This window comes from Malania oleifera, chromosome 2 (genome assembly GCF_029873635.1).
Source record: "Malania oleifera isolate guangnan ecotype guangnan chromosome 2, ASM2987363v1, whole genome shotgun sequence".
In the NCBI taxonomy this organism is placed as follows: Eukaryota; Viridiplantae; Streptophyta; class Magnoliopsida; order Santalales; family Ximeniaceae; genus Malania; species Malania oleifera.
Window position 1 is genome coordinate 54104552 of NC_080418.1, and position 16420 is coordinate 54120971.

The window sequence follows — 16420 nt, forward strand, 5'->3', positions numbered from 1 at the left end:
AAAAATATTTCCCTCCTATGATGATGGCAAGTGTCAACATCATGGAGAGGACCAGTAACGAGATAAATTAAAATGGTCAACCAGATTTGCATCCACATTGGAAAAAGAAAGCACTTCCATGAAAAAAATGCACTATGGACATGTGACAGAAAACTATCAAAAAGAGCAATCCCACATATGCAGCAGAAGAGAGTCTAGGTATAGTAAAAGGAAGGAGTAAGAATAACAAAAGTTTTAAGGTGGAAGATTTTTATGTCAACTGAAGTCTAATCTTACTATGGTTCCATAATTGCAAGATGGGTACAACTGGACAACTTTTCAAGCTCAATATCACATAATCAATAATTGCTAATATCCTCAACAGTACATCAAACCATCAACCAAACAAACAGGAACCTAATTGCAGTTGGTGCCCTTAACTCCAGCTATGCTTCTTCACATTATTTGATGTCCAAAACTTTGTTATCGAACAAATATCCCAGATAGCATTCTGGTCATGCAGATCTCAAGAAATTCTAAAACAAAAAAGGTTCAACAGAAGGTAAAGTTCGGTCTTAGACAATGAAGTGTCGGATGTGTCCACTTGCATGTTTGGAACACTCAATATTGATCATGATGTTAAATTATATTAAACAAATGATAGCAATCATATTTTCTAAACCACCACATATATTGAGTGCTACTATGTGGACTATATCAATTCATTAAAATATCATTTTTGGGAACCTGATATCATTCTCAAACATAATTCACACATGAATTAATAGGAACACAGTACCAAAAAATTGTGAGAATGGGAATAACAGACCAGCTGCCTAAAGCCAAAGGCATAACTATTGCATACATATATATATATATATATATATATATATATATATATATATATATGCAAATACACACATTAAATTAGGCTTACTGTCAAAAAAAGGCATCTCACTATTCTTCCAAATGCTTGGTGTGTTGCATATTTTATGCTTTTTTATAGTTTTCCTCTCAATATCAACATGACATTAAAGAATAGGTAAATATTAAAATCAAAAGAAGGGGAAGTAAGAAAATACATACATACATACATACATACATATATATATATATATATAAAAGATTGGAGGTCACCACTATAAAACAGGCACTGATATGGCGATTGATGCTGAAACATCGCTAGCAAAGCTTGAACCCAAGTTTGCAGCTGAGTTCCTTGCGAATGTGTATTCTACTCCCCACCAGCCATAAGGTAAGGATGCTGCATCACACCTATGGCAAACCTTAGCAAGTGATAAAGCCTTCCGTCTTGCCCGCTTTGTGCCTGTAAACATCAGATTTTGAAGTAGGCCTGGAAAAATCGAAACTCTAACAACCTTCTCCGTCGTGACTGAACCACCACTGCGACACAGCTCAAGCAATGCTGCAACCGCATTTTCTTTACCCTTTGGGGTCCCACGTCGCATTGTTTCAATCAACCTTGGCACTGCCATCTCTTCATTCCTGACAGCCTCTGCTCCAAGTGGCTGCCTAACTAGCAAGGCCAAAGCACCAGCTGCCTCCTCCACCACCCCTTCAGTTTCCAATGCTTCTACCAGAGCTCTCACAGCTCCTGACTCAATCATTCTGCTGCAATTGTCCACATGTGTAGACAAATTAAACAGTGCAGTAATGGCATCCTTCTTTCCTCTCAAAGTCCCCTCCTTCAGCAACCCTGCCAGTGCATCAATGGTCCCTTCTTCATTTGTAATTTTTGTTTTATAGTCATGCACCGCAGAGAGGCTGAAAAGTGTCGCTGCAGCATTTTCCTTTGCCTCTCTTGTGTGTCCAAATCTAAGAACCTGAACAATTGACTTCAAACACCCTATTTCTTCCATAATGCGGCTCTTATTATTGTCATAGATAGACAAGTTGAGTATTGCTGTTACAGAGTTCTCTTGTGCAACTGGATTAGGAGATGAAAGTAGCTTGTGGAGAAGGGGAATTGCCCCAGCTTCAGCAATGTAAGCACGGTTCTCTTTTCCAGTTTTTGCAAGCAATCTTAGCTCATGTGCAGCACAAGCTTTCACACTCTGAGACCCACGAGATAACTGTTCTACAAGAAGCTTAACAGTGGCTCTGTTGGCTTCAATCACAACACTGGTGGGCAAAGCCACTGGAACAGTTTCCTTGCAGGCGTCTGCACATTCTGGTGGGTCAAAAGGTATTCCATGAGCAATGCACCATCTGGAAATCAAGCTTTGAAGAGCTTTATTTGGTACAAGCCGGCTATTGTCAAGTGCCTGCCCAGTTTTTGGGCAGCTATAATTCCCTTCTTCCATCCACTGAACTATTGAAATTCGATCATAGGTTTGCCCAGTAGAGACAATAACAGGGTCGCGCATCAATTCCAACGAGATCGGGCAACAAAAATCTTTTGGAATTGTGACAAACGTCTCTGCAATTTCTTGAGAAATCACACTCTTTCTCAGCTTCTTTTCATTACCCAAACCCATAATTTCTTCAGCTTTGTCAAACCCAAAAATCAAGAATTTACAATAACGGAGAAGTGCAACAACACCATTGAGCACTGGTAAACTGGGCTCAACATCTTCCCCGTAATTGCAAATTAACTCCTCAAGAAACTCGATCTCACTTGCACAACTCTTAGCATCCTGAATACCCAATCTTTCAACAAAAAATGCCCGAAGCTCCATAGGATCAGGCACCACTCCTTCCCCAAATTCATCAAGAAAACCAAAGAGCCGACGCCTAAATGTTTCATCGGAATGATCAATGAAGAACTTGGCACTGTTTGCTTGCTTTTTCAATAGCTCAATTTGCTCCCTAACATCATCACACAATTCAAATGCCTCCAGAGGGCAGATATCAAAAAATGTGGAAACTTCCTGCTTAAGGTCGTGAAAATGGCTGGAAATCAAAGAATTCTGAAGGAGGAGCCACAACCGGCTCGATAGGAAGCAATAGTCTAACAGTATTTTGGATCGGTACAAAAAAATATGGAGTTCTTTGAAGCAAACAATAGCACTGGACGGGAGTTGGAAGCCATTGGACATTTCGGTAGCGAGAAATTCAAAGATCACAGCAAAGATCTCAATCTTTCGAATAAGGGTTCTAAAATTTCTGCGCTGAAAAGGGGGTGATCGATGTGAGAATGTCGAAACGAGTTCATTAGACACGAGAAGGAGGGACTTGACTAGAGCTGAATCTGAGAGGTGGATAGGAGCCAAGAAGGCTTCCAAGGTAGGTGATCTTCTCCTCCTTAGAGAAGAGAATATAGCAGCAGCGGCCATAGACACAAAATGAAACACAAGGTCAGACTCTCACTCTCAAGGGCTAAGCAGATCAAGTAATTCACAGAAAGCAGCCCCAAATTCCTCAAAATCACTTTTACCTTTTCTTCTGATTCTTCTTCTCTGCAAATTATAAAAATAATATTGCGATTATGACCACCATCAGGATGAGGGCATCCCTCTATCAAATTCCAAACATTCAAATTGACCGCCCTCACAAAAGTAACTCACTGTAAAACCCAAATGAAACCGACCCACTTCAAGTTCTGAGAAATACAATCAATAGTTTGGCCATTTTCATTTTCTCCTAACACAGATTTCAGAACCAAGAAAGAGATGGGTTTTCGGAGATCACTTACAGCGAAAAATCAAAGGGGCAGCACCCCAAAATTCTGAGATCTCTGCTTCATATCATAGTTCCCCCAGTTCTTCCTCCAACTCTGAAGCACTGTGTTCGCCAATCTGCCTTGGAGAGACGACGACGACGATGATGATGATGATCTGATGGTTGCTGGTGGGTTTTCTACTCTCTCTTTTAGTTTTTTTTAAAAGTTTATTCGGGGATTGGGGGTGGTTGACCTTTGAAACGTTAGGATTGGGATTTCTGACTTGGAAAAAGTAATGATGTGTTTGGAATTTGGTGGCATGCGATCAGACGAGATGAGATTAGACGAGCGCTTTCGATGACTTCTACTCCTTTGGCTTTTACCCTGCCCCACCACTACGGTCCCCCCACGCGCCCTAAATTCCCCAAGTTTTTCTCTTAAAATAATATTTTTATTTCGCACTACAACTTTTACGCCCATTTTTTCTTTTCAAAAATTACCCAAACCACTTTTGAGTGTGACAGAAAGTGCATTATAAGCATTAAAAAATCCATAAAATATTAATTTTGTCGCTTCAGCTTTACTTAAAAAAGGTCATATATAAGCATTAAAATATTCATTAATAAAGAACAATTGATTCAATTTAAAATATATTAATTAAATGGATTAGTGCTGATAATAAACGTAAAGGTCTAATCAACACTAATTCGCCTTCAAGTGCATTATTAGTATATATTGGACTATTATCGATCTTTTAATTTTCTATCATTTTAATAATAAATCTTCTGTTTTTACGGGATATGCACATTTCAATTTTTGGGAAAAAAAATCCTTCTAGTAAGTTTTTTTCCTTTTATTTTTTTTTTATTGAGGTTAATAGGTTATTTGAGGAAATTTTACACTTCAAAACTTTAGATCTATTTTTACTCATCATCAAGTGTATTAGCGATCTTTTAATTTCTTACTATTTTATTAACATGTCTTTTTATTTTATTTTATTATTATTACATAGGAACTCAAACCACTAACGAACCCTTAGGGTCCCCTTGTGCAACACCAAACTTACGAATCAGTGTCCTCCGCCCCCAAATCTCGATGATCAGGGTAAAGTTCGGATACGGACACGACTTCCGTGCATCAGTTGGACGATCGGTCAACCCAACCCTCGGTACACTTATTCATTACCATCCACGGTCTCCGCTGGCTCACCGAGTGAACTCTCACCATTCACGGTCCCCGTTGGCTCATAGAGTAAACTCTCATCATCCATAGGTACCGCTGGCTCTGTGAGTGTATCTACCTGAAATTGAACCTCTGATGCTCCTTACGTGCTGATGTCTTTCCACCGTGCCATGCCTGTGGGGGCTTTTTTTTTTTTTTTTTTTTATTTCTAGGGATATGCATAGTTCAATTTTTGGAAAATTCTTCTAGTAAGTGTTTTTTTTTCTTCTTATTTTGTTGGGGGGTTAGTAGGTTATTTGAGGAAAGCTCACACTTTAGGCCTTAGAGTGAAGATTTTATTTTTGGAGAACCATTAGAAAGAAAAATTTATCTTTGAATGTTTCGTAAAAATATTATAAGGTATAAAAATATTTAAAATAATCAAAATAAATGTCATTTTAGTAAGTGTAATTAATGTGTGGATAATTTAATAATATTTTGAGAAAAACTAAAGACTATAATTATTTGTTAGAAAAAGTTAGCTTTTAATTTTAAAATTTTAAATTCATAACTTTTAAAAAAAAATTAAGAAACTAAAAAATAGCTTTTAAAAAGTCAAACAAATTGTTTATCAAACATGTTCTACCTAATTTTTATTTTTTAAAAAGAGAAGTTCATCCAAAAGAATGGGATCGAGGAATTGCTTGATTATTTTTTTCTTTTAGGTTAATAAACTTTGTTGCTAATTTTTATTTAAAGGACAAACTATTACCTTGAAAACTCTCGGACTTCAATTTATAATCTTTTCTTGACCTAGCACTATATATATATTTTTTTTAATATCGAAACTTAGGCTCACAAAACTTGGACTCCGATCATTGCTCATATTTTTCATTCTGCAAGAGGACAATAATAATCTCGTACTACTCTTCAAATATAAATTGTAGCAGCACCCTTTATTGGACCATAAATGGGTCTTGCATTTAAATTTTAGAGTAGACAAGATTGTTGTTAATTCAAAAGTCATAAAAACACAATAATTCATTGAACATTAGGGAGTAAAAAAACTTTATAATGGAAATGAATTATTATATTATAGTGAATATTTTGAAAGTTATAACATTAATCTTCAAAATCAACTTTGATAAAAATTAAAAAATATTTATATTTTTCCTCACTTGCAATTCCATTTTGTAATTAAAAATATTTAAGATCTTTATCCGATATCTTTATCTTTATTGTTTTTTAACTCAATAATTGTGTTGACATAGGTGTTGCTAATTAAAAAAAATGCAATATATTGCGATTGAAAATTAATACAAAACTAGTTTTTTCTTACTCCAAATAATATAAATAAATATTATCAAAAGTTTTTAATTACAATCATTCAAAGCATTAATAGGTGGAATAAAATAGTGCAGAGTACTAAATTCGTCTCTTGACATTGGCTCACTCCTAAAGAAACTCTTAAAATATATAATAATAATAATAATAATAAACTATCATTTTCCCACATTAAATCACAACTTTTTATGTGCCAAGGTTTTTGTTATATTTTATTCACAATTTTCCTATTGCAACTACTTATAATAATTAAAAATTAATAGCTAATGGATTTTGACAAAAGGCACATTTTCTTTTTAAAATTACTAATTTTCTTTTGACTAGAAGAATTTTATATATATATATATATATATATATATATGAAGGGGAGTTTAAGCGCAACGGTAAGGTTGTTGCTGTGTGAGGCTACGAGTTCGATGCGTGAAAACAATTTCGTGCAGAAATACAAGATAAGATTACGTACTATAGATCTACTGTGATTCATTTCTTTTTCGAACCTCATATGTGGGAACTTTGTGCACGTAGTTGCTCTTTTAATTAATTTCATATATATATATATATATATATATATAGAGAGAGAGAGAGAGAGAGAGAGAGAGAGAGAAACAGGATAAAAATGAAAAGGGCAAAAGAAGGGTTGACTTGCTTTAGGTGGAAAACTAAAGTTTACATTATTTTATGGACCTGGATTTGGAGGGCTTCTTCCAACCTTCTTGCCTTGGTCTTAACGCCGGAAAAGTAGAAAAGTCAGAATGCTTTCCAAACATAACCAAACGCGGATTCAAACGGCCCATAATTTGACAACTGAGCCTCATACTTGGAGTTGTGCATAAACTTTTTATATTTTTTATTTGATAAAACAGTATTAAATGTATTTGCACAGTAATTTTATTTATTACTGTTAAGTTCTACAGTAATAATGCATTCTTGATGCATTTTAACTTTATAAAATTATTTATCTAATGCATAAATTAAAAAGAGCCGAGCAGTTAAGACAACAAAAGTAGAAAATGTTGAGAGGGATCACTGTGAATCCTTGTGCTTGCATAAGTGAATACACATATTTTTATACATATTTTATTTTGAGACATTCAAATGGTAAAGTTTAAAATCGTAACCTTAGTTATAATAAGGCTTGCTTTTTCAACTAAGGTAGTCATTACTTTTTAAGCTTATGTACCGGCTCTTGGCTCTTATTGGTGGTACGTGTTGTCAAAAAATTAGTTATGATATGTTAAACTTTTATTTGTTTATTTAATTTTTAAAGGCAAAAGATACTAACCATTCTTGAAATCTGCTAAAAAAAAAAAAAGGATATTTCATAAACCTCCCATTAGATTTGACAAGAAGAGACGGATCTCCCTGAAATTTCAAAATCTCATCGATCGCTTAGACATAATGAATGTTTATCATTATGTAGTGGGGTAATACAAGTTATTAGCTTTTATGGAGAAAGAATGGGGTATCGTGTTGTGAAATAGAATGGGATATCTTGTTGTGAAATCCTTTTATGAATGAAATTGATTTTTTTGAAAGTCTCAAGTCACAAAGAGATGAGGGTAGCTTGAGCATTTAATGAATAAGGGCTTTATCTTAAGACAATGGTGTGCACTGGGCTTTTCAATCTCAACGAATGGACTAAAAATGGATTTGGGAACTCAAGGAACCATTCGAACATTTGCAATTGAAAAAGGGTAAGCTCCCAAAATAATGCATGGAAACAAATCTATAATGAATGTTATAAGCTTTCTATAGTCATACGCTTAATGAAAGAAAGGGTGTCTAAGTCCTATCATGTAGATGATAAATAGTTGTACAAGGTCACACAACAAATGATTAAAAATAAGAGAGAAGTGTGCATAAATACAACAACAAAATTCACAAAGCATGTCCCCTAGAGGGAGAAAACAATGCGTGCGGTTTTTGTTTCTACCCTTAATTGATACAGGTTCTCATACTATTTCTATTGTCCCCAGCTTGGGTAGCAACAAAGTTCTCGATCCTTAAATTGGGTACAGTCTAAGTGAGGTGATTTAGGCGTTCATGGAGACTTATTCCCCTTTAAGCTCATGCTTACAGCACAATCTATCCTATTAGGTATAACTCTAGTATAAGGCTAGTGAAGTGGTATGTAAAAGGCGTTGAATAGATAACTATTTACTAAACAATGATGGAAGAGTTAAATAATATTCATGAATTTAATTTAGGGTAATTAATGGCTAATCACCTACTTGACTCTCTAAAAGTCCCTAACAGAGTCGCAAAACTGTCATCGTATCTTGGAGAAGGCATCGACCTGAAGGGTGACCAAGGAGGTGATAGAATATATGGGGTTTATTGTGTAAAACATGGGTTCTATTGAGTCGGGAATAACCTTTTATTTCTCTTACTATAAAAAAAATTGGTTTTTAACAGCGATTGCAACTGTTGCAAAACGCTAGTAAAATCGGTGCTTAAAGATATAACAACGGTTATTAAAATTGCTGATAAAACCCTAATGACCGCTGCTATAAGCCTCGCAACCAATTACTTGTACCAAGGTTGTCTAGACTGCTTTAGCAAGTACTCTTTAGTAGCAGTTTTGAAAATCGTAAGTATAGACCTGTTTTTAGCTCTAGATTGATAACTATTGGTAAAGATTTACTATTAGCTGCATATTGCAACCGCTAGTAAATTAAGGTTTATTTTAGCTGTGCATTGTGACAGCTGGTAAAGGTTTACTATTAGCTGTGCATTGCAACCGCTGGTAAAAAGCTACACAAGCCCTAATAAAAATGCTGAAAAACCTATAATTGCTAATTAGACATTAATTATTTTCGTAAACCTGTTAAATAATATTTGCGCTTCAAATATCTAAATTGAAATATACAACACAAATATATATATATATATATATATATATATATATATATATATAAACACATGTAGAAAACATGGAATTATATTAAGAAATTAAGGTCTTTTGTATTAATTGTGTTATAAACAAAAAAAAAAAAAAAAAAAAATTAACAATCTATACAATGGATAACAAAAAGAAAAGCAAGAAATGTAATCAGCAATAATTGGAAATTCAATACTTCATAGCATAAACACTCTAGCCTTCCTCGACCAAGTGCCTTGGGCAAACAAACAGAAAAGCCATTTGGGCAATCTAGTCAAGCGCACCTGAAATGCACAAGAAATAAGAATTGAACACAACACTATGTTTCTTTATTATGTACTTAATCGACGTCAAAAGAATTGTTAACACCCGAATGAGCCCATAGGTGGACTTGATATACATGGGTGAACACTAACTTGACCCAAAAGCTTAAGCCAATAGGGTCTTGGGCCCAATCATGTATATAAACACCCATCATCTACTCAAATTTTCTAATATGGGACAAACTTACAAGTGGAATTCTCAACAATCTCTCTCTCGCTTGTGAGTTCCAACTGCTCCCTCTTGAACAGAAACCGTCTCCCTTATAGAAGTAAGCCCAATTCCTCAATAGTTGCTTAAGTGGGCCTTACCACTAGTGCCCTACGTGCCTCGGATTGTATTCCATGTACCTCCGAACCAATTTTATCTCCCACATTTAACCCTATTTGGATCAATCCCAAGCCTAGATGATCCTTATTGGTCTCGGTCACACACTTGGTCCTCCAACTGTTAGCATGCCAAGAGAATTAGCTTCACATCTCGACTTTTTCGCTCATCCAGAGTTATGAATCTTCGGTTTTAATATCACTTGTTAGCACTGGAGGTACCCATGGGTGAGTTTAATACACATTAGTGAACATCAACTTGACCAAAAAGGCTAAGCCTATTGGGTCTTGGACCCAACCATGTATATAAGCATCCATCATCCACACAAATTTTCCAATGTGGGACAAACTCACAAATTTGTTTTTTCTACAATCTCTCCCTCACTTGTGAATTACAAATGCTCCCCACCTTGAATAGAATTCGTTTCCCTTATAGGAGTAAACCCAATTCCTCAACACTTGCTCAAGTGGGTCTTACCATTGGCGCCTTACGTGCCTCGGATTGCATTCCACGTGCCTCCGAACCAATCCTACCTTCCACGTCTTGACCCTATTCGGATCCATCTCATGCCTAGATGATCCTTATTGGCCTCGATCACACACTTAGTCCTCCAACTGTTAGTATGTTAGGAGAATTAGCTTCACGTTTCGACTTTTATGATGTCGCTCACCCAGAGTTATGAACCATTGACTCTGATACCACTTGTGAGTTTGTCCCATATTGGAAAAATTGAGTGGATGATTGGTGCTTATATATATGGTTGGACCCAAGACCCAATATGCTTAAACTTTTGGGTCAAGTTGGTGCTCACTTATGTGTTTTAAGCCCATCCATTGACTCCTTCATTGTTAACAAGAATAATACTACTCAAAATGCAATTTCATATATCCCTTCAAATGACATACAAAAAGAATAATTACAACATTTATGTGTACTTACATAATAAAAGGAACCGTGGTTCTTGTTGAAGAAAACATAGTGCACAAAGTCCCCCTAGCTACTTGAAGGAAATATCAACTATGACACTGTGTACAAGGAATTTCACAAGCTTAACCTGCCATCAATAACCTAATTAATTACAAGAAGGGAAAACTTGCTAGAATAACATAATAGAATATCTTTGGAAGAGTGAGCTCAAGGTAGTCATGGCCAGGTCAGTCCTATTTTAGGAAGAGGTTTGATGAAAACAATCTAGCATTTCTTTACAACAAAATTCCCCACAACACAACTCAAAGATTGTTGATGTTAACTCTATTAAGAGCAACCAACCAAACAAAAGCTTTTATCTTAGAACAAACTTTGGCTTCCTAGACACCTGGATAGAGAGCAAAAGCAAATCAATTTTAGTAAGATGAGAAAAAGAAATATTTACAAGAATATTTTCCTAGAGTCCAAAGACCAAACACTTCCATCACTCCTAGAGAACTTACAAGTCATAAGTCACAAGTCACAACCATCACTGGGGATGACACTATTTTTTTTTTTTTCATATAAAATTGAAACCATGGAGTTACTTGAAACTTGTACAGATAATTGAAATGCTTATGAGTTTCATAAAAAATGCATGATTACGTGCCTAAATTGCGTAATTAGGTGTCTTAATTCATGCAATACAAATTATATTTTTAATTAAATGCCTAATTACACTCAATATTTTAACATTGCCCTTCATTCATAATATTTGGGTTTTATTGAATAATCTACGAATTTTTGGACTTTATTGCAGTGCAATTATAAGAAGCTAAAATTGACACCACTTCGTAATATGTGTGTAACTTTCTCGTCTGAACTCCGATCGAGACGATTCAAAATTTTGGGAAAAGTTGAGGAAGTGCTCTATGACTTTCGTGTTTCAAGTTTTAAGAGATATTGGTTTTAGGAAGGTCAAAATCCCCTTCGTTCACTTGGAAACTGAAAAAAAAAAAAAAAAAAAAAAAGCAGAACAATATATATATATATAATATCTTGATTTGACTCGGCCATGCAGTTGGGTCCTTTTTGGTCTCTTGCGTTGGGTAGGGCTCAACTCTCCTCCCTTTATATATTTTTTTCTTCTTCTCTTCCAGCAACACCCGGTCCCCCCTCTCACCCTCTCAAACTCTCCTCTCTTCACTCTCTCTATTCTCTTCTCTCGGCCTCACACTTTGGCATTGAATTCACTCAATTCTCCCTTTCTCCCCTTATATCCCTCTCCTTCTCCTCTCTCTCTCTCTCTCTCTCTCTCTCTCTCTCTCTCTCTCTCTCTCTCGGCTTCTCTTCCTTCTTCCTCTTCTCTCTTCTATCTTGCTGTTAATACTATCTAAGAACCCTAGAGACTCCCTTTGTTGCTACTGCCTCTACTCCTTCGTGCTGCTGTGTTGCTAACGGAGCCCAACCCGAGAGACTCCCTTTGCTGCTGCTTGAGACCTCCCACCATTGCTGAGTTGTTACTTCTTCTTCTTCTTCTTCTTCCTGCTATTGTTTCAAACCCTAGGTGCCCAAGCTTCCTTGCTGGCTGCTGCTCTTCAACTCGAAGCCACCACAGCCGCTGCTACTTGCTACGGCCAGCCAGATTTTTTTCTCTCTTCCTCTTTCTTTCTTTTTTTCTTTAGTTTTTGTTCTTGCTATTAAATAATTAGATAATTTTTATATCTTGTTTAGTAGAATTTAAATTAAAGTTTTAATTTTTAATTCTTGTTTGGTTATTATTATTTAAATCAAGTTATTTTCTTTCTTGTCTTATTTTACATTATCATTAGGATTAACGTTGCTTGGGTTATTTTTTTTTATTGATAGAGTTAGGTTTGGTTTCTTGAGGAAAAAAAAAAGAATAAAATACAAAAAGAAAAAAAAATATCTTCTTTAGGATTTAAATTTGTTTTTTTTTTTAGGATAAAATTGTGTTGGGTTCTCTTTAAGTTAAGTGCAGTTTAGCTAAAGTTTGAATTTTTGTCGTGTTTCCGGTTATCATTAATTGTTAGAGAGTTAATTTTCGTTCTTGGTTGTGTTAAAGGTTGTTTCTTTTTGTGTTGATCGAGGTTGTTAGAATTGTATGCTTAGGTTCTTGCTTAAAGTTATCGTTTTTAATCTTTTTCCGAAGTTCAGCGCGTGTTTCAATTCTTACCTAGCTATTAAACGTAGGATTTTCGTTTCTCATTGTTAAAATTAGTTCGTGTTAGGATTTAGAATTTAAATTGCACATTATTTTAATTTGTTAAAGAAATTTCAACAAACCAGAAAATCCCAAAACTGAACTGTGTTCAGTGACCTTTTTGTTTCTTATTTTTTGATTGGAATTACATAATATTTGGAATTAAACTGCATTCCCTGAGGAGGCGATCTGACCTTAGTATTACACGATTGAACTCCTATACATGAGATAGTTTCCAAGCTGTTCATTTTTTGGGTGAGTCAAGTTTTTGGTGCTATTTCTAGGGAGTGCCATATTTAATTTTAAATTTGTGTTTTTCCAATTATTTTTTATTTTTTTCATTAAATAAAAAAAATTTAAAAATAAAAAAAATTGAAAAAAAAAATTAATCATGCTTGTTTGCTGCTATGTTGGTGAATTCCTGCTGTTTGAATTGATGTTTGATGCCTTGGGTCTGAGATCTTTCAAATAGATTGTCCAAAATTTCACTTAGTACTAGTAGTGATACACAGAGCACATAATCAGATTGTTCTCCTATTACTTTTATGAGTGATTCTAAAATTGATTTGAGTTATCTGTTTAAAGAAATTTTTGAGGAAGTAATGGTTACACCTGCACCACATACACTTCAGGATTTTCTACAGCCTACACACACTTCTACACCTTCCCGTATTGTGTTACCACAAGATGCACCGAACTTCACAATTAAGCATGACATGTTATCTGTGATACCCCAATTTCACGGGATGGATTCTAAGAGTCCATACCAGCATTGATAGATTTTGAGTTGGTTTGCACTACTTTCATTAATAAGGCTGAAACCGATGAGTATATCAAACTTCGCTTGTTTCATTTTTCTTTGAAAGATAAGGCAAAAATCTGGTTTAATTCTTTAAGACCTAACTCTGTTACTAGCTAGCCTGAAATGCAGCATAAGTTCTTACATAAGTTTTTTCCTTTTTAGAGAACCTAGTACTTGTAGGAGTAGATCAGTCAGTTCATGCAGAAAGACGACGAGACCTTCCAAGTTTGCTGGGAGAGATTCAAAGACCTGATGAATATATGTCCACATCACGAATTCGAATCTTGAAGGTTAGTGAATTATTTTTATACTGCTTTAACCCTTGAATGTAAATAGTTTACCCAGACTATGTGCAACAGGGAGTTTTTCAGCAAGGAACCGGATGAGACTCTATCATTCTTTGATTATTTAGCTGAAAGTGCCCAACAATGGAACACACGATATGAACGGGCATCAATGGTAGCACAACCTCTCAGAGGGATCTGTGGTGGAGGTAGATACGAGGTCAACGAGGAAACTAATTTATGGGCTCTTGTCTAAAAAAATAGAGGTTATGGAGTTAGAGAAAGTGAAAGCTATGAAATCGGTGGAGGATTGTCCATTTCTACTAGGATTACAGGAGATTGGATCTGATCAGATGTAGTCAGCAAATTGGGTCAACAAATCTCAAAACCAGTTGTCGCGGCGTCCTGGGAGCGCGTGTGCCCCTGGCGGCGAAATTAAAAATCATTTTAATATTTTCAGGAAAAATATGGTGTAGGAGTCGCCACTAACCTTTAGTGCGGTTAGAACACATGATTATTACCCCGTTAGGGGTAGAATCGGTTTACATTACCAGAGTTGGGGTCGGGAGTTCGGTTACGCGAGGGGAAGGTACGAGCACCCCCTACGCGCCCGTTCTTACGAACGGTACCTAATTAATTTGAAATTATCCCTAAGTCAATCTAACAATTCTTTAAATTACTCCTTTTTATAATTTTATAAATACATAGGGAAAATAAATAAATAAATAAATAAATATATACATATATTCCCTCAGAGCTTAGGGTACGTGATGCCCAAAGGCTCATACCCCCGCAATAAAATCATAGGGATTAAAATCAAAATTATTTAAGAAAATATGCTCCCACATTTTAAAATTGTAAGTAAAAGTTTTATAGGAAAATATTAGTATGGGAGGTTTTAATAATAGATATAATAATTTAAACATAATAAATAAGTAAATAAAATAGTAATAAACTAGAATATTAGGATACCAAAATACATACTAATCAACATATATAATAGAAGCTAAAATATCTAACATACCAATAATAGTAGAATATAAACAATAATATAGACTAAGATAATGAACAAATATTAAAATACTACATGTGCGTTATAAACAAAAATACTTAAACATACCATAATACACATAATTACGATAATAATAATAATAAATATCCACAAATAATATAATACGTAATAGATTACTATAATACTATATATACTAAACATACCATATAATAGCATGATACCAAAACACAAAGAATATTACCCAAAATATTAAACTTACCATAATAATTAATACCTTGTATATTAACATACTAAAAATATAATAATAATATATAATATTACCTAAAATGTTATATTACTAAATGTACACGGTCACCTAAAATACTAAATTAAATGTATAATGCTACTTACAATTCTAAGTTGCTAAATATAAATATCATTTATTCAAATAAATATTATAGCATTAAAAATTCCACAACAATGTTATGAACACGACAAAATGATAATACAATCGTATACAAGAAATAAATAAATAATAAACAATAATGAACATCAATATATACGCAATAGCAATATATATACAAAATAACATTAAGAAGAAAAAATATATATATATATAAACAAATTACAAAAACATCACACGTGCATGTGTGTGTTTGTGTGTGTGTGGACAAGTTGTCCAAGAGATGAAACTCAAAGAAATTAATCAAATCAGTAAATATTAACAAGGGAGAGTTAGAAACAACCGAGTAAGGTTTCAGATTGATCAGATAAGAAATCGCCGCTCGATTGGCTTCATCTAGTTGAATGCGCATACACCGACGATTCCACTGCTGCGGCGGTGAGACAGCTGTGTAATAAATTAAAATGAAATTTTAAAACTCAAAATAATAATCTGAATGGTGAGAATTAAGATAAAAGGGTCAGAAACAACCTGGTAAAATTTCGTATTGATCGGATAAGAAATCGCCGCTCGATTGCCTTCGTCTAGTTGAATGCGCAGACGCCAATGACTCCACTGCTGCGGCGGTGATACGACTTTGCAAGAAATTAACACAAAGGGAGAAAACTCAAAAGACGAATCTGAACGGTGAAAATTAAGAAGAAAGGGTTAGAAACGACCTCGTAAAATTTCGCATTGATCGGATAAGAAATCGCTGCTTGATTGGCTTCGTCCAGTTCGATGCGCAGACACTAATGATTCCACTGCTGCGGCGGTAATACGGCTGTGCAAGACATTAACACAAAGGGAGAAAACTCAAAAGAAGAATCTGAACGGTGAAAATTAAGATGAAAGGGTTAGGAAACACCTCATAAAGTTTCGCATTAATCGGATAAGAAATCGTTGCTCGATTGGTTTCATCTAGTTGACTGCGCAAACGCCAACGACTCCATTGCCGCCGCACAAGACTGCAAGGTAAGATTTTTCTTTCTTTGGTCTGTGCCTCCTCCCCTTTGGCTTGGCTATGCCCCCCTTTTATAAAAAAATTCTGTAAACCCTAAAAAAAAACTTCCTTTTTGATTTTCTTTTTCTTTTTCTTTTCTTTTTTTTGCTTTTACTATTATGGTAATAATGAA

At 34.9% G+C, this 16420-nt stretch overlaps 1 protein-coding gene across 1 annotated transcript; it reads right to left on the minus strand.

Annotated features, from left to right (window-relative positions):
* Positions 1-939: 939 nt before the first annotated feature.
* LOC131148736 (U-box domain-containing protein 17-like) lies at positions 940-3951 on the minus strand. The gene is made up of 2 exons (XM_058098640.1): positions 3635-3951; positions 940-3398 (listed from the first exon to the last, which is right to left on the minus strand). Exon 2 carries the CDS (start codon positions 3273-3275, stop codon positions 1119-1121), a length of 2157 nt encoding a protein of 718 aa, XP_057954623.1. The 5' UTR covers positions 3276-3398; positions 3635-3951; the 3' UTR covers positions 940-1118.
* Positions 3952-16420: the final 12469 nt, after the last annotated feature.

What these genes read in the sequence shown, in the direction of transcription:
- LOC131148736 (XM_058098640.1), bottom strand. Translation starts at nt 3,275, where the DNA reads ATGGCCGCTGCTGCTATATTCTCTTCTCTAAGGAGGAGAAGATCACCT.